Here is a 25,889-nt window from a genome sequence, read left to right as displayed (position 1 = left end):
AAAGTGTTGTTGAAATCCCTCCACCTTAGTGCACACCACTGCTAACATCCTAGGATGACTGGTGATCATTTCTGCTGGCTTTGTGCCGTAAATGCTCTGCTAGTTTCTCTGATTTTATTCTGTTCCTCTCCCCATCTGTCTCCAGTTTAGAGCCAGGTAATTTTTTATTTTAATATCATGTTATTTTCCTGATTAGATCCCTTCCAATCCTCCTATTTTCTCATCCTAATTTGAATAAAATTGTAATTTTTTTCTGTCTGATTGAAAGACAATGTGTAATCTGACTCATTGCTGTCTCCTCAAATGACTTCCACCATTTTCTTTCACTCATTGCTCTTGAATTTACTTTAATGCTTCTTGAATACACCAGCTGTTTGCTGTAACTGCACGCAAATTTGTAACACGGACACACACACATACACGCACGCATGCACGCACGCTCCAGGGTGCAGATATGGTTTAATCTCTCCTTCCTCTGAAACTTAGGTTGTCAGGCTTGGTGGCAGACGGCCTGACACCTGAGCCATGTCTAGGCCTGCCAGGACTTTTGCCCTTGGCTTTTCCCTGCATGAGCGTCTAACATCCGTCCCTGTGTGGCTCCCCCTTCCTTCTCTGAAGAGGGTACTGAGCCTTGCTGAGAGGCTTTGGTTTCTCCTGATAGAAAACAGCATTTCCGAGAGGCGCTCTAGGCCCATCTCATCATATTCTGTTGTTTCTTCTGCTACAATTATATGCAATCTGTATGATATCTGTGCCTACAATTGTTTCCCTATGTTTACCAGAGTAAACACTCTAGGAGGAAACTGTGTGTACCTGTTCCAAGGGACTGGAAACACATAAGAGTTTAGTGAATGGATTTGAAGGACTGAGCGGACGCTAACATGAAAAGGTGTCGGTTTAACTCATTTAACTTTAAACTGCTTTAAAGTACTGTTGTGGACATAGATACATAGAAAGTTTAATTACACTTTGCATCATAATGGCCAGCTTTGTGAGACTAGAGGTGCTTTCCTGCCCGTGCTCACGCCTGTGCCCTCTGATGCTGTCCTGCTCTGTTGTTTATTTGCTTTTGGTACTGGGGTTTAATCGGGCTTCACATATGCAGGCTGTCATTTTCCACTGAGCAGTGTATCAATAAACAGTTACTGAAAGAATGAAGTTATAAATTAATAGAGAGGTATTTATTATAAAACTATGCACATGAGATGATGTTTTTTATAACTGAGATTGCTCCAGCATGCACGGGATACAGAGACAGACATGCAAAATAAAAGTCCATGTTGTGCTCTCTGTGAAAGTAAATTTGCATAGGACTAGCAGTACACACATAGCTCCCAAGATTTGGCTGGCAAGTGACTGTAGTTAAGCTGGTGGCATGGATTTCCATCTGGCCAGCATCACTGTTTGCCAGCGTACCTGTCACTGTCATCTCTTGCTTGGATTATCTTAGCAGTGTACCCTTTGACCTGCTCAGTTCTAGTATGTCATTCTCCACACAACACTTGGTGTGATGGACGTCATTTTCTTTCTCGGATGCACTTCAGTACTTGAGTCTTTAACGTGGCCCCACCTCATCTGCCATGCCTCTTCTCAGGCATCCTCTCTACGGTTCCTCCTCCCTCCATGCTCGCTGATTTCCTTCAGTTCTGTCACACACGTCTGTCTTTTGTACATATGGTACTTAGTTTCTGTTTGAAGTACTCTTTTTCCCATTCTTTCTTTGGGACAATTGTTTTTTGGTCATCGTTTTTTTGTTTTTGTTTTTTTTAAGACCGCATCTTTCTATAAAGCCTTTGCAGGCCGAGAACTGCTATATAGACCATGCTGACCTCAGACTCACAGAGATCTGCCTGCCTCCAAGATTCTGGGACTAAATGTGTGTATCACTCCATCTGGCATATTTGAATTTCAGTATGTCATATTTTGGACAAAATATGTGTCACCCTCATACCACTTCTGAAAAACCTCTTCTGCTGTTGAGTGGGACGGGGGACGAGCAGCACCATTCATGTTATGTTGCTGATGCCATGGGTACCATTCCATTCCTTCAAGCATGGTGTCTATCAAGTAATAAGTACTCCATATGTGTTTGCTTAATCTGTGCATTACTTGTATCATAGAAGAAGGAAAACAGAAGGAAAACGTGTGTAAGGAAAAATTAAAGAAAACATAAAAACCAGACCATATGTACTTGTTAAAACTAGCAATGCCCGCTATCAAGCTTAGCTATTAACCAAGATTTACCTGCCTCTGACCCCCCAGTTCTGAGGTTACTGTGCACCACTGGGCCTGGCACTTTCATATGGGTTCTGGGGGTGGAACAGGTCCTTCTGCTACTCGTTGACCTGCCTTCCCCGCCTGAGAAACAGTTTTTAAGCAATTGTACTCTGCAATAAGGTTTTAAGTCAGTAACAGTGCAACTCCTAGCAAGCAAACCACAATTCTTTTCTAAACTTAAAAACAATCTCAATTTCTGAAATTAGGATGACTCAGTGGGTGAAGGTGCTTGTTGCATAGACCTGACCACTGAGTTTGATCCCTGGACGATCCCACTGTGGAAAGAAAGAACCTACTACGGGAGTTATTCTCCAACCTCCATCCAGAAGCCATGGCACGTGTGCACCTGCACTTAGTGTGCACATGATATGCAGATGTTCCTCCCTCCAAGAAGAAATCCAAAACCGTTTTCCTAGGCCAGGAAGTACTTGATCTGATAGAGTGCTTGGCTAGGTTGAAAAGCTGGTCTCAGACTGCCATTCACAGGCAGACCACCTGAAATGAGTGAGTCAAGATGATCTGTGTTGGGAGTCAAACACAATTAAGGGAGACACAGTAAATATTCCTGAGACACCATCTCGAGCCAACGTGATTGGCTCAAGTAATGAACTAATGACATGTCTAGGTTAAAATTTCCCAAGCAGGCAGCTCAGTGTACTGTATGAACAGTGGAGTGTAGCTCCAGGTTATTTCTCCAGCATTGTGTAAGTGAGGTTACAAGGGTTGTCCCAAGACACAGAAGGATCCTGGGTCTTTTTCTGCTACCTAGCAAGCTAGGCCATACGAAGTCCATAAAACTTTGTTTCAGAGAAACAAACAAACCTAAAAAAAAAAAAATTCTTAGTTCAATGTTTTATTGCAAACTGGCAATTGTGGTTTGTCTAGGAAATCCAATAAAATTAAATACGCAAATACCACATAGGATATAGAATGACAAGATAAACCTAAGATGGGATAGAAAAAAACAATTAGTAAAGTTAACAGACAAATTAGAAAACAAAGTGTAGTTCAGTAAAACTAAAGCATTATTTTCATTACAAGAAATTAAGTGGGGCTGGTAATGGCTCCATCAGTAAAGTGTTTGCCACAAAAATATGAGGACCTGAGGTCAACTCTTAGTCCTCACACAAAAGCCCGGCGTGCGGCATTCTCGTGCATCCCTGTAATCCCCGGATGGAGAGACTCTAACCAACTGGTGAGTTCTCTCTCGGGTTTCTAAGAGACACTGTCTGAAGAAATGGAGGTTGACAGCGCCTGAGGCAGTAGCTGAGTTGACCTCCATCTTCCACACGCACACACATGCACATGCACACAATGCATATGTGCACAGCCTCACATGTTTCCTTAGCTAGAACTTGAAGGTACTCTAAGCAGAGTTAGGACTACAAAGGAGGAAGTGACATCAACACGAATGGTGCTGATGTTCCTCAGGCTCAGTCGGCATAGCTAGTAAATCAGAACTGGCAGCTCAGTGTGCTAGGCCTCACCTAGATGCCACGCCTCAGAAGGCTGGCTTAGGAACGCTGGTGAGTTCAGGGGCAGCCTGAGTCAGAAGACTGACTACCCTGTCGCCCAAAAGGAAGGGAGGCAGAGAATGGACTTTTGGTAGGAAAATATGTATTAATAAAAATGACCCTACAAGAGACTGAAACTTTCAACTTGCCAGGCCTAGGTGGTTTTGTGAGAGACTTTTTAAAGATTTTCACAGAATGATTTGGTAAATAATTAAGCTAAGAATAAAGACGAGGTTGAAATTTCCTACTCTTTTCTTAAAGCATTAAATTTCTGTAAGTCAGAGTTGTGGTGGAGACTAAACAAGTTGATAGAAACCTAGTACTCACAGGAAGAACTCAGGATTAGTGCCACAGGAATAATAGCAGCAGAGCGGGCCAGCAAAACATCTGACAGGGACGATGCACAGAGAACAGTGTGTTTAAGCTGTGCTCTGTCTAAGACTATTTGGGGACTGCCAACATACAGTAAAATGTTTTAAATATATTTTGTATATTAGTATGGGAAAAATTTTAGGTTTTGAAATGATTTAGTTAAGTTAAAAATTCATTCCAAAAAACAAAAGAAAGCAGTGTGTTAGCAAAATTAAATATGTACTTTCAAACCACAGTCAAGAGTGTGCTCATGGGTATATAGAGAGTAAATGAAAGAAAGGCTCTTACTCGATGATTTTAATGATGATGAATGTACTCAGCGTCACAGAAACCAGAGAAGTGTGACAGAGAAGAAAGCCTGATGCTGTGGTAAAACATCCAGGATGCTGGGGTGACATTGAGTAACTCATGTTCTAGAGTAACCTGCCTTGTTGAAGTTGTCCTCATTTTTGTAACTCCCATTTGGTGGGGTCGTGCAGCAGCCTCTTCAGTTTGTCAAATAGTGAAGCCAACACACGGCCACTGTGGTTGTGAGGGGTTAGGGAACTTTTTAAACGTTGCCTTACTTCCCCCTGCTTGCCAGGTACCCAGAATGCTCCAGGCTGCTTTAAAGGCTGCTGTGCTTGGTCTCTAGTTGTCCCTGTCAGTTTGTAGTTATGGTATACAAGAAATGCTTCATAAAACAACAAGCACTGCTAGGATGAGATGTTATTTTTGACAACTTTTATATTTTTACACATATACATGGAATACTTGTGTGTATGTATGTGTATTTGCATGTTGAAGGTGTACATGTCTGTGTGTGTGTAGAAGTTTGTACAAATACATATGGAGGCCTGAAGCTGGTGTCGAGTGTCTTCCTCAATTTCTCTCTGCTCTCTGAAGAGTGGGGCGGTGTGGTGGGGCGGTGCGGTGGGGCAGGATCCCTCATTGAACCAAGGACTCTGGCTTTCCTAGTCTAGCCAGCCAGCTTGTTGTGGGCATCCCTGCTCTCTGCCTCTGAAATGCTAGTTACAGGCCTTTGGCACGACTACATGGCTTTTGTGCGGGTTTCTGGGAATCTAAATTTTGTTGTTTATATTTTTATAGCAAGCACCTCACCTACGGAGCTCTGTCTCCCTCTATTAATTCTCTCAGATTGTGATAGACATTAAGTGTAAGCAGCTGAAGGGCTGAAGACACAGATACACTGAGAAGTGGTAACTGACAGCAAGACAGGAGACAGGAGAATTACCAGCTAGAATGACGCAGCCGTCTGGAAGTACTGTTTCAATGTGGGCAGATGGCCCAGAGCATCTTAATGAGTCCAGGGAGCCTTGCTGTGTGAGGTTCCAGACTGGTGCTTGGGAGTCATCAGAAGCACACAGTGCTGTGCGTGCGGAAGGATGGATGTTAGGACCCGGCAGACCTGGAGTTGATTGAGACTTGGGAAGTGACCATGACAGGTTCCTTCACTCAAAACAGAATTTAATATGAAGTGGATACAGGTGGAAAGTGTCATATAAGCTGTCGTATATGTCACTTAAGGAATCTTTAAGATTAATAACTTATGTGTAATTAAGAAAGTAACACATATAAGATTTAGTCACCTAGAGAATCAGTTTTATCTAAATTCTTCATTTATCTATTAACTAAAATCTCACTACATTAAATAAAAATAATCTATAGTGTTCTACATGGTCACTTCTGTGCAAGGATAGGATTTATTAGGAGTCCTTTCCCTGCATATTTTGCCCCCCATCTCCCACCCCAGCATTCGTTTCCTTTGTTTACCTGTGCATTTATGGTTTTAGTTATATTAAAATTCTAATTGTTAGTAAAAGCACACTATATAGAGTTAGATGATGTACTATTAAATGTATAGTTCTTACATGCAAAAATACCCTCACATAGTCCCCCTGCTCTGTACATAATGATGGTTGCTCTGTGGAATACAGTGAAATTTGTCTCAAATGTACTTTTCATATCCTGGCTGCCTAATTGTAATCTTTAGTCAAAGGGCTCAAGTTATCTAATGCCTGGTAGCTGGTTGGTTCATTGCTATTTCATGTTTAGACATTTGGTAGTTTAAACAAAGCATTTATAATTTAGCTCTCTGTGTTAAAATAATTTTGTTTAGCAGAATATAGATAGGAAGCAAGAAAGTCACTTAAAACCACAACTTCCTTTTTGTCATCTGATCTGAAAGTAGCTTAGCTTTATAAATGTCTTGGTGGTTTTTCACTGGCTTTACAAAGAGAAACCAGAGCTTGCTTGAACTGGGCACACACAGACATACAAACACACATTTATAAATAAAAATAGCTTTTACATCTGATATAAAAATGTTATATAGTCTATATAAATTTTATTATGTAATAATTTATAAGGGATCATGTTTAAATTATATGTAGATGCAGATAAACAGACTTTACTTCCTGATGCTTGACTTAACAATTTATTGACATGTCGTGGTTCATCTTCTGTGTAATCTGTGAGCACCTCTGTACACACATGGACATATGTGTCCAGCACCACACAGCCGTGATGGGACAGTTCTACTGTAGGGCAGCTGGTGTCAGGCACTTAAGAGTGCCTCACTTCTCACTTACCTCCAGTGTCCTTGCTTTGACAGGAGGGAGGAGTGGAACATTTATAAAACATTTAAAATGATATGTAAAATCTATTAATTAAAAATGTTAATACAGATGAAGTTTGTGAAAAATAACTCCAGAGTCCTTCAGAATCCAATCCTGGCTGCAGATCCTCACTCTGTCACATAAGCCTCCCACAGCCTGACCCCCCTAGCCTCTACAGCAGCCCTCTTGAAAAAGGTTGTCTGTTTCCCTCACCTCGCTGCTCACAGACTTTCCTGAAAGAGCTTTGGAGATTCGTCTGTCTTTGGACATGGCAGCTTTGCTCTCCATGCTCCCTCTGCTTTCACTGCCCTTCATTTCAGCTATGCCTGTTGGAACTGCCCCGGGACCAGCTTGGGAAGTCCTCTTCAAGAACAGTTCTCTTTGACTTTGCCGTGTCGAGGTGTTATTTATGTTTCTTGCCTTTCAGATTTACTCAGCAGCTACTTGGACATACACTATGTTAGATGTCTTTACTGGGTTCCTCCTGTTTCTTTCTACTAAATTGGATCTCATCAATGCTGGAGACCACACTACCTTCATTAGGCCGGCTGTCTTTAGTTCAGCATCATACTTTGTATGTAGAAGTCTTAAATCAACTCTGATCTCCACAGGTGAACCTCATTGTTTTCAGTAGATGATTGCATAATAAAATTAGACATGTGCCATGCTCTTAGTATCTACAAGTAAAATGTATTAAACACTCATAAACTAGGTGCAGTGGACAGCTCAGCAGGTGAGGGTGCTGGTCTCTGAGCTCTGCTAATGTGAGGTGGATCCCAGGATCTACATGGTGAAAGAGGAGAAGACTCTCCTACAGTTCTGACTTCCACAGGCTCCATGGCAAACACACACACACACACACACACACACACACACACACACACACACACACACACACACAAATAAATGTAGTAAAATGTTTATAAAATACTAAAGACAATTTCGAGAATTCAGAGATCTTAGAGCAGTGGTTCTCAGCCTTAATGCTGAGATCCTTTAATACAGTTCCTCATGTTGTGGTGACCCTCAATTATAAAATTATTTTCATTGCTACTTCATAACTAATTTTGCTACACAATTTTGTTATGAATCATAATGTAAATATCTGATATGAGACCCCATGGAAAGGTCGGTCCACAGCCAAGGGGGTCGGGAAGCCCAGGTTGAGAACTGCTGTCTTAGGGCCACAGAAACAGTTGCACATTGATAATCTTGAGCGCACTGGTTTCTTTTGCCCTTTCCGCACAGCTGCTGCCTCCCAGAGGGAGTGGCCTGTGCATTGACAAGCTGTTCTCCTGTTGCTTAGCTTTCCCGTCCTGCTGTGTCCCCTCTCCCACGCAGAAGTGACTGCATCTTTGTTCACATGCTTTTAGTAAACAGGTTCATAATCATATTTTTGCAACAAGTTGCCTTAGAACATTTATTTTATCTATTTTGGTAAGTCGTAAGTTTGCTTCAGGTTTTAGCGGATATTTCAGACTCTAGATTACTCTCAGGCTATAGTTAATATTTGCTGAGGCCTGCCATGGTGGTCCATGCCTATAGCCCAATTCCTCAGGAGCCCAAGACAGGAAGATTGCTAGTTCCAGGTGAGCCAGTTTAGTCAGACTCGGGGAGGAAGGATGGGCTAGGGAAGAAGATGCTAAGTGAGGCTGCACTTGTCTGAAGGCTTGACCTCTGGGTACCTCCTTCCAAAGATGGCTCAGACACACTGAGTGCTGTTGACAGGGTTGCCAAATCCCTTGCCATGTGCATCTCCATAGGGCTGCTGAAGTCCCTTAGAGCAGCCGGCTCCCCAGAGCAAGTGCTCCAAGTGGTAAGACAGAAGTTACAGAAGTCCCGCTTTGTCATTTCCTTAGTAGTTTGATCACTTGAGCTGTTTAACAGTTGGGGTGCTATACAATGGCGGATGCCATCAGGTGTGAAGCTCACTGGGTGCTGTCTTGGAGGGACAGAGAGAAGCGAGAAATAAAAGCAGCAGTGGAGGAAGCCAGGGTCCCATAAGGTGGAGAGAACAAACAGTTCTGTGGCTTTGTTGAGTTAGGACCTCAGAGTACAACACTACCACAATGTTCAAAGATGATAAAGTCTCAGGTAGTCATGCCTGACTCAGTTTTGGGCACTGCCTGTGTTTGCTCTCAAGCTTTTTATGGACTTAATTGTCTGGAAACCTAGGGTAGCATTCAAGAGCAAGTTCTTTAAAAGTTTATTAATGTGTATTCTAAGACAGTATGTTAAGTATTTTCTCATACTGTAATAATTTATTTAAAATTGTCATACAATATATTTTGGTCATGTCCCCTTCCCTAACTCTTAGATCCTTCCCACCTTTTTCTTTTTTTCGGAGCTGGGGACCGAACCCAGGGCCTTGCGCTTGCTAGGCAAGCGCTCTACCACTGAGCTAAATCCCCAACCCCCCTTCCCACCTTTTTATCTACTATCTTTTCTCTCTCTTGTTTAATACACACACACACACACACACACACCAAAACAAACAAGCAAACAAACAAAAAACAGAAAAAAAACCCCACCAAAATGAAAGAAAAAGGTGTTGTTTCCCTCAGCTCCCCTGGCCAGCTACTCCTGAACATAGGGTCTGATCTGGTGTGGTTGATGTACCCAGTGACACCCCATTGAGAAGAACTGGTTTCCTTTTTGCCAGCAGTAACAGTTATAAATAGCTTGGTTAGAAGTGGGATACTATGCCAGGTTTCCTCTTCTCAGTGTTGGAACCCGTCTGGCTTGAATCTCTGGGGGTCTGTTTAGGCCATACATCACAGTCTCTGTGATCTCACATTGTACATCAGTCCTGTTGTGTCTGCAAGACAGTGTTTCTTTGGTGCCATCCATTCCCTCTGACTCTAAAATCTTTCAGCTTCCAGTTCCCCACAGATCCCTGAGCCTTTGAGAGGAGGGGCTTGGTAAAGACACTTCTTTTAGGACTGGGTGCTACACAGTCTCTCACTCTGCACACTGCCCAGTTGTGGGACTGCATTTCCACCTACCGCCTGAAGACACTTCTCTGCTATGCGTTGGATGAGGCCTAATCTCGGGTATAACAGTATGTCATTAGGAGCCCTCTATTGCTACATTTCTTTAGTAGCATAATAGTAGTTTTCTGCTGTGTAAACTAGATTGGGGGCCGATTCACCATGTAGCTCACTCAGTCCAGCGCATTCTGTGCTAGGGTGATAAGCATGTGCTACCATACTTGTTTTGATTGTTTACTTTCTTATGTTTTTATTAGCTGGAATGATAACACATTGAACACATTAATTTTGTCTGTGATATTTCATTTTATAACAAGTACACTAATTTATTAATTACTTGTCTTGTAACAAATAGTTGAGAAAGGAAGTTTATTTCGTAATGACGTTCTTTCACTTTCTGAGCTAACTGTTTCCACCATTAAAAGACACTACTCTCAGTGGAGGTGAGGGAAGTTTGTGCTGCTGAACTTTAGGGGTAGGTTTCTGGGGCCTACTGGGAACAGGACTTCTAAAACAAGCAAGCATGTCTGGAAGGCTGTGGTGCAAGGCCATTTTTGCTGGCTACAAGCGAGGTCCCCAGAACTAAAGAGAGCACACGGCTCTTCTTAAAATTGAAGGCGTTTATGCTCGAGATAACTGAGTTCTACTTAGGCCAAAGGTGTGCTTATGTGTACAAAGCAAAAAACAATACAGTGACTCCTGGAGGCAAACCAAACAAAACCAGAGTGATCTGGGGAAAAGTAACTCAGGCCCACAGAAACATGGTTCGAGCCCAATTCCAAAGCAACCTTCCTGCAAAGGCCATTGGACACAGAATCTGTGTGATGTTGTATCCCTTCTGGATTTAAATGGAGAGTAAATAAATAAAAGTGGATTTGTGCTCTTGGGGGAAAAAGAATCTTCTCTCTCATTCAGCAGATGGCTCTTGTCAAAGGGAAGAGGGGACCCCCGTGCGCAGACAGTACGTGCATGGTGGAGCTGTACCTCTCTAGTCTATAAAGGATGGTGGTAAACTGTGTCCCCACAGCTGTTATTGAAGGAGTGTTAAAGCCCGTTCAGCCTCCAATGAGTAGTAGGGAATTTTGTTTCAGTTAATAAATGTATTCCTCTACACTTTTCTTTTCATTCAAAATTGAATAAGATTAAGTCATCTTAGAACTGTAGGGTAGAGTTACAGTCTTGAAATGAAGGGTAATCCTTGTCTTTAGAACAAGAATGAAACAGTGGAGTATTAGATAACACAGAAAAGCCTATGATAAAAGAAGACAGTTTTACATGCATTAATGCATTCTGATTTCTCTTGCCTCCGACCCTCTCTTACGTCCCTCTTACCATGTTTCACCCTTTCTTCTTGCTGCAAACTCCTTTTTCATGTTCCATTGCTTTGCTTTGCTTTGTTTTGTAACACAGTGGGTTTAACCAGGCTGTACTGTCTTTTGGAGCCTGGTAGGCTCTCTGATGGTAAGCAGCTGAAAGCAATGAGTCCCTCCCACAGTAGCCATTGACAACCAGTAGCTCAGCAGTGCCCCGGGCCCCAGGACCCTTCCCCTTCTATGACTGACTGTCAAGACGCCATTTTCATACAGGTCTAGTGTATGCAACCGCAGGTGTGGGATCCTGATCGCAGTGGTCATATCATGCCTAGAAAGTAGTATTTCTCGGTCCTTCTCCCTGTCTTGTGGCTTTTACAGTCTTTTACTCCCTCTTCTGTGTTTCCTGAGTCTTAAGCAGGTTGATATCGATGTCCTGATTAAGCCAAGCAGTCAACTGTCACTCTTTCTCAGCACCTTGAACAGCCGTAAGTCTCTTTAAGGAATACCATTTAAAGGCAAGGAATACAATAAAGGATTCAGGGTACAGAGGAGATAGTAAGGACTGCTTACTAGAATGCCAGGTCTACAGTTCTGCTTGCCCCATGGCCTGCTTCACTCACAAACCTACATATTTAGTCTTTGTGTTTGCTTATTTTGCCACTGATAAAACAGCTGACAGAGCAGCTTAGTGGCAGAGAGGCCCATGGCTTCATAGTACAGTCTGTCATCCTGAGGAAAGCACCCCACTTGGTCTGCTGTGCTGAGAGCATTCCCTTAGTCTGTTTAGTCTGTTCTTCTCATCTGATAGGACAAGGAGCAGAATTCCTGTCAGAACCAGAAATGAATGTCACATGGAAGGCATTCCTCACTGGCCCAGTCCACTTCTTTTAAAGGTGCTCCCAAAACAACACTCCTAGGTGGAGAACAACTGTTCAAATACATGAAGAGCCAGTGGGGGACAGTTTACATTGCAGCCATAGTGTTTAGCATGTCCCATGTCAAGTCTATGGCTCTCTTACTTAGAGAAGGCTTCTGTTGTCCTGCCACGGCTCCTTTTCCTGCATGATTGGAGGCTCTTATCCCTGAGTATCCAGGTGTACATTAGAGTTCATTGTTTCACTTGCACTCCATCCTGCTGCACCCTAGGTTAGATCTAACATCACTTGGTTATAGCCTGACATACTCTTTTTCTCCTCTGACAGGTTCAACTAGTTCTGTTGGCTTTGCCTTGTGGACTAATTATAATATTCTCAACTATCTCATTTCTACCATTGAGAGTATAGTTCTTAAGGAATATTCTGAATTGATAACTCATTTAAAATAAAGGATTTGATTCAGCTTTATGGATTTATGGTGTAAATTATACCTTACTAATAGATGTTTACTTTTACAGTGGTTAGACTGCCTGTCATCCCCTGCCTCCACAAGAAGTAATTGTTCTAGGGAGAGAATATCTGTTAAGAATGAATAAGACTCAAAGAATAAAAAAGAGTAGCAACTTTTATAAGATTTGTGAGTTGGAAAGTTAGGAATGGTTTCTTGCATGAAAGTGGGAGTGTGGTACAGCGAGGCAGCGCCGGGTAGATGATGGAGCTCGCCTGGTGACGGCCGTGCATGGGGCAAGGCGTATGTCACAGACGTGCTCAGCCCCTCAGTGCAGCATGGTGGCTGATTATCGCTGGTGTGTACTGTGACCCAGAGAAACGTAGCAAAGCTAAGGAGCTGGTCCTTCAGGTACCATTCCCTAAGGTAGCACATACAGTGATTATCATTGTAATGACAAGAATAAGGCACTTCAGTCTGCTAATGGCTGGAAACTCCAGGATTCCCACTTGTTAAAGAATTGTTTTTATTGTGTGTATTTGTTTTTCCTGTGAGCATGCACACATTCTGTGTGTGTGTGTGTGTGTGTGTGTGTGTGTGTGTTACAGTACCTGAGGAGGCTAGAACCTGGAATTACAGTTGTGAGCTGCCATGTGTGTGATGGGAACTGAACCCAGGTCCTCTGAAGAGCAGTAACTGCTCTCAATTTGCTGAACCATCTCCCTAGCTCTGGGATTTCCACTTTAAATTTTTATAATTTTGTTAGTAATATTTTTATATATTCATTTGTATTAAATTTTGAGGTAAAAGGAATGACAATACAAAGCACAGTATATGAATGTGACAAAGCTATAATTTAATGAAGAGACCCTGAGATTTAAAATCTCTTGCAATGACAATTTCTTAGCTACATTTCTATTTTAGAGGACTTACCTAGTTTTAAATTAGTCTTTACTAGCATTAGCCTGATCAAATATATTCCCAACCATGCTGAATCTTTCAGTTTTCTCTTTCCATGTTTTGGTATAGCTTAGAAAAGAAAAGAAACACCTGTTACTGTGACCCCCACACTGCTGTGACCCCACACTGTGTCTCTGTCCACGTGTAGCAAGTACCTCATCCTGGCCGGGAGCTCAGAGGCAAGACCGTGTCTTAAGGCTGTCTGTCAGAGGACGATAGGCATCACAGCCGGCTACCTGCATTGTTACACTGCGCCACGTGCACATGTCGGACGTCAGTAAGGAAGTAGGCTAAGGGTTACTCACTGCTCCGCACCCATTACTGGTCCAGGGTACACTCTGACTGTGCAGCAGCACTTGCTGTAGTGGCTACAGAGTGCCGGCTGACACCCGGGCTGCCTTAGCATAGGCACGGAGACAGAACATTAATAGTACATTCTTCTCTGACACCCAGTGTGGTTCCTAAATTTGTGAATTACCAGTGCTTAACAGTCTGGGCTTATTTACTTATTTACTTATTTGTATTGTTTTGTCTTTGATTTTACTGTTTAGTCTATTTTTGCTACTATAACAAAATACCATGGGGTGGGTACTTAGGAATAACAAATTTCTTTTTTTATTTTATGTATGTGAGCACACTGTTGCTGTCACTGTCCTCAGACACACCAGGAGAGGACATGGGATCCCTTTACAGATGGTTGTGAGCCATGCTGGGAATTGAACTCAGGACCTCTAGAAAAGCAGTCAGTGTTCTTAACCACTGAGCCATCTCTCCAGCCCCTACAAATTTCTTTCTCTCACCTTTTAAAGTTTGGGAATCACATGTTAAGGTAATGCCTGTGAGGGGTGTCTGATGAGGGGTTGTGACTTCATGTGGTTGTGGAAGGGACACAATGGCTCTCTGAAGCCTTTGTCAGGGCACTCATCTCAGGGGTTCTGCTTTTAGGATCTAATCACCATACTTCCTTATTCTAATCGTATTTGGGATTATGTCTGAGTGTAGAAATCTGAAGGGACACGGACATTCAGATTCTAATATTCACACAGAGAATGTCAGCTACATGCAAGTCAAGGCTTTTTGCTTCTTGCTTTAGAAGTGTCTCTTGGTTAGAGGTGATAAGGGCATAGCTAATCAGTTAACACTCACCCTTGATTTTACTCTCCAGACAGTTGAAAGTTCATTGCTGCTTCTTTATTTTGGGCATTTTTGATTATTTATTTTCTCTATTTTTTTTATTTTTGTATAAAGAATACCCCCCCAGTCTATTCAGAAAGCTTCCAAACAACTTTATTGTCCTATAGAATCTGTTTCTGACTGATCTCCATACTCTTAAATTTTCTTGAGTTTCTTCAGTGACTGTTAGTCTCAGGTAAATATTCCTTAAGGTGTACCCTCTGCACTGTCTTGAGCTTCCTACTGCAGCGATCACAGTATTTGCTAAAAGTCTTAACGTTTCTTGAAGCTGCTTTTCAGAAGATGTTTTGCTGTGTAACAGTTTCCTCTGAGATTGAAACATTTATCCTTCAGGGAAGCTCCTTACAGAAGGTAAACAACTCAAGTGAGGGTCAGGAAATCCTGAAATGGCTGGGCCTCTCCTCCTGACAGGGTAAGCAAAAGCTCAGTCTAGAGATTGATGGAGCAGTGTGTGAAGACGACCCTGAGGCCAGACGAGCGACCTGGAAAGAAACCAGTGGAGCTGGATGGAAGAGGTTTAGAGCAATGAGGCACCTTGAATGGACACTCTCCAGCCTGTTGAACTGCCTGCAGGCTGTGCAGTGTGTTCTAAGTGTTTCTGCTTGGATGGAAGGGCATCCTGGGAGTCAGACGTCCCGGAACCACACAGCTGAGGGCAAGGGAAGGGCATCCTGAGGTATGAGAGCTCAGGAAGCACAGAGCTGAGGTGAGACAATGTCCTAAGGGAAGGGCATCCTGAGGCCCAGAGCTCAGCAATCACACATCTCTGAGAGGAAGCCTCCTCAGCAGAGGCTTTACAGCTCCCAGGACAGGGTAGCCTCCGCCCCGTTCTACTTCTTTGCTTCTTCCCTTCTTCCCTTCATTGCTTCTTGCCTTACTCCACTGAGAGTCACACCAGGCAGCAAATCCCATAAAAGAGATTTATTGGAGGGTCCAGGGAATTGAACACAGGTCAGGGCTTATATAGAATTTCCTAGGGCGGGAGAGCTTTTCAGGGCTGAGATTTCCGGATTGAGGATTGGTGAGATTTCAAGTCCTGATCTTGGGGAGCTTGGTGCTTTTCCTGCTCAGGGATTGGTGGCTTTTCCCTACCTCCTCTTCCATTGGTTTGGATGAGAAGTCCTTCCTGGCCAGGGGTGGCTTTGGCTGAGGCACTCTTGTGCTGCTTGGGGAGGTGAAGAGAGGTATCGCCACAGTCCAGCTCATGTAGGCTGAGGCAGGAAAGGAGATGAACCACTGTGGACATCTCCTGCAACAGCTACAAGGCAAGGAGATGCCACCATTTTGACAGTTCGTGTGGAGGCATCTTAGAGTGGCTGTAGGCTGAGGCGGGAGGCAGGGAGGGGTGGTCTCCTCTGCTCAGGGACGACCCCAGGTTCCTAGCTTTGTGAGCGGGCACTCGTGCTGGGGTGTGCTTTTGTGATCCAGTTGTTTTTGAGTCATTTCTGCTTCTATAAGTAGCCCTAATAAAACTTATTGGTTCACTAAATTGGACTTTGGTGGTATCCATACTTTGTTCTGTTGAGAGTTCCCTATAAAGTCAGTAGATTGTGTGTTGTGTCTTCTCAGGAAGAAGTTTTCTCACATAACCTCCCTGAGTCAGACAAATTAGCAGTACTTGAAAACTAGCTAGAAATACAGAATCTTGGTCTCCATTCAGAAGTCACTAAATCAGTAACTGTGGAGGTAGGGGTTGACAAGACAAAAAACTTCCTGGGAGATTCTGACACCGCTTGATTACATTATCTATTGCCTTAACCTTTGTTGTGTTCATTTCCTTAACAGAACTAACCATAAAATATAATACCTTCAGATCACTTTCATATGTGTAGCTGTTTTGGTTTTTTTGGGTTTTTTTTTTTTTTGTTTTTAAGGAAAACACTTTGCAGTCTGGGTCCTTTATTTCCCTTCTGTCCATTAGGCCATGAATCCGTATGGAATGGGCTCCAGAAGCCCAGGCTCCTTCCCGTTAGTCCTCACAAAGTGGGCTTCTCTGGGTGGCACAGGCTGGCGCTTCAGCTGAACCCAGGCGCCCTTCCCTTTGACTTCCTTTTTCTTCTGATCGTTCTCCTTCACCTGCTTCAGGAAGCTGTCTCTGCTCTTCGAGTGCTTGATGTGCTCAATCCGCACATTGATCCTCTTGGCCAGAATCTTGCCTTTAACTTGCTTGTTAACAATGATGCCCACAGCATGCTGGGTGACATTGTAGACTCTTTCGGTTTTGCCGTGGTAACACTTATGGGGCATTCCTTTTTGAACAGTGCCCATTCCCTTGATGTCTACTGTATCACCCTTCTTGTAGATTCATATGTATGTGGCCAAAGGAATGACTCTATGTTTCCTGAAAGGCCTAGAGAGCATAGACTGAGTACCTCTCCTCTTTCCTTTTGTGTTCCTCATTTTGGCGAGTTACTGGAAGATGCCTGCCCCCGTGTAGCTGGTTTTGCACGTGTTGTGTATGCATGTGTATGGTGTGTGTGTGTGTGTGTGTGTGTGTATGTGTGTGTGTGTGTGTGTGAAAGCACACACAGACTTGTGCATGGAGGTCACAGAAGGATGGCTGGTGTCCTCTAGTGTTCCCCTCCCCTTACCTCCAGGCTTACTCCCTTTGAATTAGGATCTATCACTGAACCTGAAACTTGCTGTGCTGGTGTTAAACAAGCCGTGGCCGCCATCCTTTCCCTCCTTGTTACCAATACTGGGTTTGCTGCAGGTGTGTCAGGAGACTAGCTTCTTACCTGAGGACTGGCGCTCCAAACTCAGGTGCGCAGCAAGCACTACCTCACAGCCATCTTCTCAAGCACTGTTAGTATAACTGTTAACCTGGACACTGAACCCGGATTTCTGTCCGTTCTGTTTTTAAAATGAGTGGACTCTGCTTCCTTATAGCCTGCTAGCCTTCAAACTTTTTGTTTGATTATGCAATATTATGCAATATTTTCTCATTTCCTGGTTGTGTCCTGCTGTTTCCTGTTTCTTTTCTAAGAAAATATAAGACTTTTAAAAATGCTCTATCCAAAATATAATTTTAAAATTAAATTTAATTAAAAAATTAAATTTTAATAAAAAACCCTTAAACATTAATACCAGCTCTTGGGAGACGGAAGCAGTCAAATCTCTGAGTTTGAGGCTAGTCTGGTCTAAATAATGAGTTATAGGACAGCCCAGTCTACATAGTAAAATTCTATCTCAGAAAACAAAAGGAAAAAATGTTGGCTGTGAACATCACATTTACCACCTGCATGCTGGATTCTATGTGGTAATAATAATTATTCTGAAAGCATAAAGACTCAGATTTTATACTTTATTATCAAATATAAACACTTGATTATATGCACTTTAAAAAAAGATAAGGGGCTGGAGAGATGGCTCAGTGGTTAAGAGCACTGACTGCTCTTCCAGAGGTCCTGAGTTCAGTTCCCAGCAACCACAAGGTGTCTCACAACCATCTGTAATGGGATCTGATGCCCTCTGCTGGTGTGTCTGAGGACAGCTACAGTGTATTCATATACATAAAATAAATAAATCTTTAAAAAAAAGATAAAAGACAACAACCATGGCAGGGTTGAAACACGGAGAACAGTTGGCTTCATTTATATCGTTTTTCATGACTCAAAGGCTCTTTACCTGTGCTCAGTCCTTCTCATCACCCAGTATGTGCTCCCTCTCTTGTCCTCTGTTCTACATGCTATACTGTGCCCACATGCATGTACACACTGTGGCTATGTGCCCACATGCATGTACACACTGTGGCTACTGTGCCCACATGCATGTACACACTGTGGCTATGTGCCCACATGCATGTACACACTGTGGCTACTGTGCCCACATGCATGTACACACTGTGGCTACTGTGCCCACATGCATGTATACACTGTGGGCTACTGTGCCCACATGCATGTACACACTGTGGGCTACTGTGCCCACATGCATGTACATACTGCAGGCTAGGATCTCCAGATAGAGGAGACATGTATGTTAGGTTTTGTTCTGGTGTTGTGTGACTGCGCTTACTACTGTGCGTTCTAAGATTTTTCTTTGGGATTTTTCCGGATAGGAGTTTCTAAGCAACAACGCTAATTATTTATAAAACATGGGATGGATATATCCCTATGTCTGTCTGTCTGTCTCTCTCTCATACTTTTCTTCACTCCTTTGTCCTCCTACTTCCTCACTTTCTTTGGGACGTACAGGCTGTTTCTCTGAATCCTGCCCCAGCTGCTCATGCTAGCATCCAAAGGCAAAGCTGAGAAGGCACCCTGCACTGTAGAAATGGAGACGTCACACAATGGAGGATGCTCTTGCATCAGAAATGCATCTTAAGATTGTGGCGGGAGACAGAAAGATTTCAACGATGCATTTTGGCATAAACAGATAATCAGTGAATGAATTAAAGATTTTAGAGGGAACTGAGTGGACGATACTAGAGATATTTAGCTCTTTCTCTCAGAAGGAAGGGCAGGTCAAAGTGACTTCTTGGGGCCTGCCATGTGCCTTAGCTTTTGCTTTGCTTGTGTGAGGCCCCGTACTTTAGCCACAGCACTGGTACACTGAAACTAGTTAAGTATAAACGTTTGTTAAATTTTTAAAATTTATGTTTGTTATATGTGCCTTATTTTCTTGGATATAAATTGTAAATAATATTACATGTTCCTTTATGTACACTTGCACTCTAATGACCTGAGCATATATCTTAGACTTAGATTTTAACTGTTATCATAGTTTGTTCTATTTTATTGAACAGAAATAACAATTTATATATGAGAAATTTAAACTTTAAAATATTATAAAATATATTTTCACAACCTGCTTTTGTTTCATACAAACATGCATCTGTAAGTTATAATAAAATCTGTTCTCTTTCCTATGCACACAGGAAACCTCGCCCTGTCTCCCAGCTGGTCGCACAGCAGGTCACTCAGCAGTTTGTGCCCCCCACCCAGTCGAAGAAAGAGAAGAAAGACAAAGTAGAGAAGGACAAAAGTGAGAAGGAAGCAGCTAGCAAAAAGAACTGTCACAAGAGAACCAGGTAGGATGGGCTCCGTGGGGTTTTCAAAACAATAGAACAACCATTTAATATTCCTTTTTTAACTTTGATCATACTCCTGTACACAGCGCCCAGGTAAGCTATTTTATCTCAATATAAAATATCACAAGTTTTCTGGCTTTGAAAGTTACGTTAGAAATCAGATAAGATCAGAATACAAGCTTAAATTCGAAGAGGCTTTGGTTTTATGTATGCCAAGTGTCATGTCTGCATGTGTGTATGTATACTATGTCATGTCTACATGTATGTATGTGCACTATGTGCATGCCTGGTGCCTACAAAGCTCAGGGTGTCGTCACATCTGCTGGCACTGGAGTCAGGGATGTTGTAAGCCTCCATGTGGATGGTGGGAATCAAACCTGGGTCCTCTGGAAAAACAGCTAGTGCTCTTAACCATTGAGCTACCTCTCCAGTCCGCCAGCCTTAGCTTTCATCAGCTGCCTTTGTGGTACAGTGGTGTCTTTGTGTCCTAAAACATCTATTGGAATAACATTATTAAGCTGCTTGCAACCTTCACTGTTACTTTATTTAGCATTTAATCAGAAATTTGATAGAAAAACGAGTTTAAAACCTACATTGTATTTTTGTGTTTAGACCAAGATTAAAAAATGTGGATCGGAGTAGCGCGCAGCACTTGGAAGTCACTGTTGGAGACCTGACAGTCATTATCACAGACTTTAAGGAGAAAGCGAAGTCAGCGCCTGCATCCGGAGCCGCGGCCGCCGATCAGCACAGCCAGAGCAGCTGCAGCTCGGACACCACCGAGCGGGGCCTGTCCAGGTCCTCCTCGCCCCGCGGAGAAGCCTCGTCCCTGAACGGAGAGTCGCACTAAACACTCGCGCTCCACTTACTCATGCCTGTCCTCCATGGAAACACAGATTATGCCAACAACTACCACATTTTCATGACAGACACTCATGCATAACCTATAATTTGAGTTTTACATGAAACATGAATTTGCCAGGATTCATTAGATTTATTGCAGTGTAAGCTACCGAACATTTCCAGACGTAACATTTCGGTCTCTGCTGTGAAAGGCCATGAAAATGTGGTTGAATTATTCATTATGCAGTGTTATTGGTAAGTCTATTTTCACTTATAGTTTAGTGAATTCTAACACATAATTATTGAATTCTCTACTATTGGCATGTAATGAGTTTAAATTTTTTATTACATAGTGCAAGCTGCCTAAATATGTATTATTTGAGAATTGTGAAACAAATAGTTATATGTATGCAAGTCAGAGATTGGCTGAATTACTCTTGCTGCGACAGGACTTTCTTAATGCCTATTCTCCTAATGCACCTGCTGGTACTTGGTGTGATTAAATAGGAAAGTTGTTATTAAATAAAGAATTTGTATGAACCTTTGCCAATGTTTTTTGACATGTTTTTACTAAATTATTGTTTCTGAGTTATGTTTTATCCATTTTTGCAGTTTATGTTTGTTAGTTTGCTTGTTTTTCAAAGCCTCGGTTTGTTGTACTGTTTACTAGCTGAATAGTAAACAATAAAACACAGACTGTGTAGCTTTCTGATTGAACACTGGTATTTCCTGTATTCTCTAAGACGTTAAAGTTGAAGGAGTATACGCATCTGGCAGGAACAGGAAAGAACTGCCATCCTTGCAAAAGCTTTAACTTAATGATAGTTTATCACTGTTTCCTTGTTCCAAACCTGTCCCGGGTCATAGACATGTGAATCTAATTAATATAACGTGTAACTATTGCACAGTACTGGGGTGCACTCCTAGGGTGATTTAATTGGCCTTTTCCTAAATATAACAATTGGTCTGGAAACCATAGTACTCTGGTTCCAGATACAGTCTCCAGTTTATGCACTTATCAATATCCTGAAATAGAAGGTATTTACAGCCCACTCACTTATGTATAATTACCAATAAAATATTTTTTATGACTTAAGATTTTGCATTTTGTTTACAACTAAATGGAGTGTGTTATGTTGTATTTGAAAATCCATCTTAGAAACTATATGCTATATCTTAAATTCTCAGGTTCTCTTGTTTTCTCTAGCCATTTGCTTAATATATATCTGCCCATGGGGGAGCCTCTGAAATGTAAATTAAACTAAAGACAAGAACCTTACTTGAATATCACCTGTCACGTAAAAGACATCATGGTAACATTTGAAGGTGAAGCTGTGGCCCCTAACGGTTGTGATACTAGTTTCCATGGTAATGTAACTGTTGAAATACAGTACGTTCATTGGCACAGTGGCACTCTTGTGACGTGCTAGTTGTGAATCCAGTTTCTTGGTTACAGTAAAAGTCTGTGATGAAAACATTCAGACACCTCATTCTTTAGTGTTGTTAAATGGAGATTTAAAACTTGTTTTATTCTAAGATACTGCCAATGGAATACCAACTAACTGGCCATGTTCTTTTCAAATGTTATTTTTACATCGATGATTTTCATGTATAAATGTTTAGTGTATCCAATTTTAAATACTTATAATATAATGCGGGAAATACTTTAGTTCCTAATACAAAATGAGTATAGGTAGTATATCTTTCAGTGATCATATATTTTCATAATATATTTGAAATTTCTCTGCAGGAAAGAAAAGCATTAGAAAAGGTGCGATTTTACCAGAGTAGATCACACTCATCCTTGCGTGCTGGTGGACAGCACCGTGGCGTGAGGATGCAGAGTGACATGCCTGGTGCGCAGGTCTCTGCTGCAGAAGGCAAGCCTGAGTAAATCTCGGGCTTACTTCCTGTCCATAAAGCGGGGGCAGTGATGGGATGGCCATCTCTGATGTACATGGTTCTTGCGGGTATTAAATGTTAACCCATGTAAGATCCTTAACATCTGGTCACTCAGTAGATGTGAGCCTTTACTTTTATTATTATAGGTAAAACATCTTTAAAAATACACTTTTGTAACCAGATTATTTTAATGCTTCTTATGTAACCTAAGAAGACGGTGTTGTCATAGTTTGCTTTGGTCCCAGAAGGGACCACCTTTCTACATTGAGACTGCAGAGAAGAACGACGCCACCTAGTGTAGGATTTTGTTTTTTCCTTCATCTTCCGTTATTCACTCTACCTCAAATAGACTTCCTATCAGGAAGGCATGCACGTTCCATTACTACATGCACTGATGTTAAAATATGCAAGACTGTTCAGAGCCAGGGCTTCGGGTATATCTGTAGCTGTTTTGTAAATTCGTAGTAGAGTTTTAGTGGTGGGCTCTTTTTTACTTTTTTATGTGTATGAGTATTTTGCTTGCATGAATGTGTGTGCACTGTGTGCAAGCCGGGTACCTGCAGAGGTCAGAAGAGGGTTTGGATTCCCTGCAACTGGAGTTACAGACAGTTGTGTGCTCCTGTGTGGGTGCTGCTAATCAATTCTGGCACTCGGCAAGAGCAGCAGATGCTCCTAACCGCTGAGCCATCTCTCCAGCCCTGTCAGCAGATAGTTCCTTTAACCGAACTCCATACTCAAAGTCTTTGGCTGTTGTTTTTCAGAATAAAAGTAAAGAGATGTAAAATGAAGATGTACTTTGAAGCACATAAGAATATTCACTCTTAAAACCTTTTGTATTACACAGCAGGGATGGATGACTTAATGGCTTAAAGGTTTTAGTTAAAGGTTTCATTGAATGCTGTCCTAAAATTATACTGATAATAGACAAGATGAAGTACATCAGTAGAAAAAAATCAACTAAGTTGACGGCATGTCAACTTTCGTTTAGTTACAAATCCTCAGCGCCTAAAAATGTAATTTTGGCTTACTGTGTACATTAATGGTTATTGGCTTGAAATTCTTCTTAGCAATTTACTTCTTCGGAAATCTTTGTAAAGATTTGATGTAGGAACTAGTCATGCTGTGTGGTTTGAGAATTAAGTGGTGGGGGGGAGTGAGTGCATGCGTGTGTGCCTGTGCGTATGTGTGTGTGTACGATAGCAGGAAAATAATGTGTTGCAGGGCAGTGGTGGCACAAACCTTTCGTCTTAGCACTAGGGAGGCAAAGGCAGGTGGATCTCTTCAAGTTCAAGACCAGCCTGGTCTGCAGAGGCAGTTCTAGGACAGCCAGGGCTACAGAGAAACTCTCAAAACAAAAATAACAAAAACCACCACCACCAACACCCCCGAAACAAACAATAAATAAAAGGTTGACTTCATTACTATTGTTTTCGCCACTGCAGGCATGTTCAGAAGCCCAGAAAAAAGAACGTAGAGGAGTTGCAGTACAGAAAAATCAGTGACAAGAGCCCAAGGGTAGCAGAGAAGGGAACAGAAAACAAGGATGTTTGGTGCTCTTCAAAAGCAGAAAGTGAGGAAGGCTTTTGCTCACCATTAAGAGTGATGGGAAACGGGGTTGGGGATTTAGCTCAGTGATAGAGCGCTTGCCTAGCAAGCGCAAGGCCCTGGGTTCGGTCCCCAGCTCCGAAAAATAGAAAAGAAAAAAAAAAAGTGATGGGAAACAATTCCCAGTGCTAGCGAGGTAAGGGAGAGTAGGCATCGGAGAGAATGGGGAAGGAAGGAAGGAAGGACAGACGGACAGACAGAAAGTGTCAGGGTGGCTAGGCTTCCGACATAAGACCTCCAGGGAGGGAACTGCAGCTTACAGTCTTACTAGTCTCTGGGGACATGGCAGTGATGTACAGGGAGAAATCATCTTTGTAATTAGTCCTAAGCTGTCCCCTTAGCACATGCTGTTAAGCAGGGCAGCAACATATGTAATAGTTTAGTTTTCATCAAGCCGGGTCACTGTAAGCTACCACAGACAAGCTTTCTTTCTATAAATAACTGCTATATAACACATACATGCCTGCTATCCCAGATCATTTAAATGTTATGACTTAGGCTTTTCTTAGTCCGTATAGACCATCCTGTCTATGCAACAGGCCAGTTCTCTACCACTTGAAATACTGTGGAAAGACCAGATACGTCAGTGACAAGTCAAGTAGAGTCCTGGCAGGTTTCAGTGTTGGGGACATATTTCCTATTCTCCATGTTTATGTGTGTGTAAGGTGTGTTTATATGAATACTGCCTGTGTCATTCCTCGGGTGTCGCTCACTGTGTTTCATGTTTCATTTTTTTAAATTCTAATAAAACATGTTTGGTTTTGAGACAGGGTCTCTATGTCTCCTGGCTGACCTGGAACTCACTGTGTGTATCAGGTGGTCCTTGAACTCACAGAGCACAGAAACCAGCCTGCTTCTGTCTCCTAAGTGCTGGGATTACAGATGTGTGCCTGTGTTTGTTCGGTTTTATTTTATGAGTGTTTGCCTGCATGTGTGCTTATGCACCGCAGTGTCAGATCCTCTCAGACTAGAGTTAGGACAGTATCAGCCATTTATGTCCTGAAAGTCAAACCTGGGTCCTCTGCAGAAGCGCAAGATCAGCTCTTCTAACTTTCGGCCTTGTTTTTCAATTGACGATTTTTCACAGCTTATCAGGTAGGCAAGGGTGACTGGCCAGCTAGTGAGCCCAAGGGACCTGCTTATCTGCACTGCCCGAGCCCGGTGTTCCAAGTATGGATCACTGGGTCTCTGCTTGCTTGCTTGTTTTATGTTTAACTGTAGGTCCTGGAGAATCAAACAGTTCCCATTCATGCTTTCAGCACAAGCAACTCACCCCTGCCTCACATTCTGCATCTTTTCACAGATCATCCTAAACTCAGTATTTTCCTGCTATAATTTTTTTGTCTAGTTCAGCATCTTTATTAAGCATACTTTGGCTCTTAGCTATTGTTTCAAGAGTTGGTTACAAAGATACTAAAGATGCGGAGTACATATATCAGAGATATATAAATACAGGGACATCCCTACAGCAGTAAAAATATGTGTAAGACACAGAAGTATTAAAGGAGGGGATGCCTGGGAGCTGTCCCTTAGAAAATTCACCTAGGCCTTAAACATCCACTGGAAGTTTGTGTTAGAATATTGAGGCCTCATTTGGGCATTTGCAGCTAATTGAATGACTGACCAGTCGTTTGTGCTAGTTGTTTGTGATCACTCCAGCTTATATTGTTAAAACTTTACCTTTTAAGCATACTAATTTGAGATGTCATTTTCTTGTCATTTATTTAATATATTTGTTTTTATGTGTACGAGTATTTTGCCTGTATGTGTAAGTATATATATACCACATGTGTGCGGTGCCCGAGGAAGCAAGAAAAGCGTTTTGGCTGCCTTGGAACTGGAGTTATCGATGGTTGTGCTGAAAACCAAACCTAGGTCTTCTGCAAGAGCAGCAGGTGTTCTCAACCACCAAGAACCCCTCCCCCCACCAGCTTTGAAAACTCAAACCA

The 25,889-nt window shown here is 42.3% G+C and overlaps 1 protein-coding gene across 1 annotated transcript in view; it reads left to right on the top strand.

The window, feature by feature from the left end:
- Window positions 1-21,529, top strand: part of Yaf2 (YY1 associated factor 2) — a 54,248-nt gene extending 32,719 nt beyond the window's left edge. Inside the window, exons 3-4 of the mRNA XM_032885352.1 lie at window positions 19,438-19,590; window positions 20,203-21,529. Coding sequence (XP_032741243.1) covers window positions 19,438-19,590; window positions 20,203-20,440 — 391 coding nt within the window. The 3' untranslated portion in view covers window positions 20,441-21,529. The remainder of the gene's footprint in view (window positions 1-19,437; window positions 19,591-20,202) is intronic.
- Window positions 21,530-25,889: the final 4,360 nt, after the last annotated feature.

The sequence above is a fragment of the Rattus rattus genome, chromosome 1, assembly GCF_011064425.1.
Source record: "Rattus rattus isolate New Zealand chromosome 1, Rrattus_CSIRO_v1, whole genome shotgun sequence".
Classification (NCBI taxonomy): domain Eukaryota; kingdom Metazoa; phylum Chordata; class Mammalia; order Rodentia; family Muridae; genus Rattus; species Rattus rattus.
The sequence above is the reverse complement of the archived record's forward strand: the minus strand, read 5'-3'. Positions and strand labels throughout refer to the sequence as shown.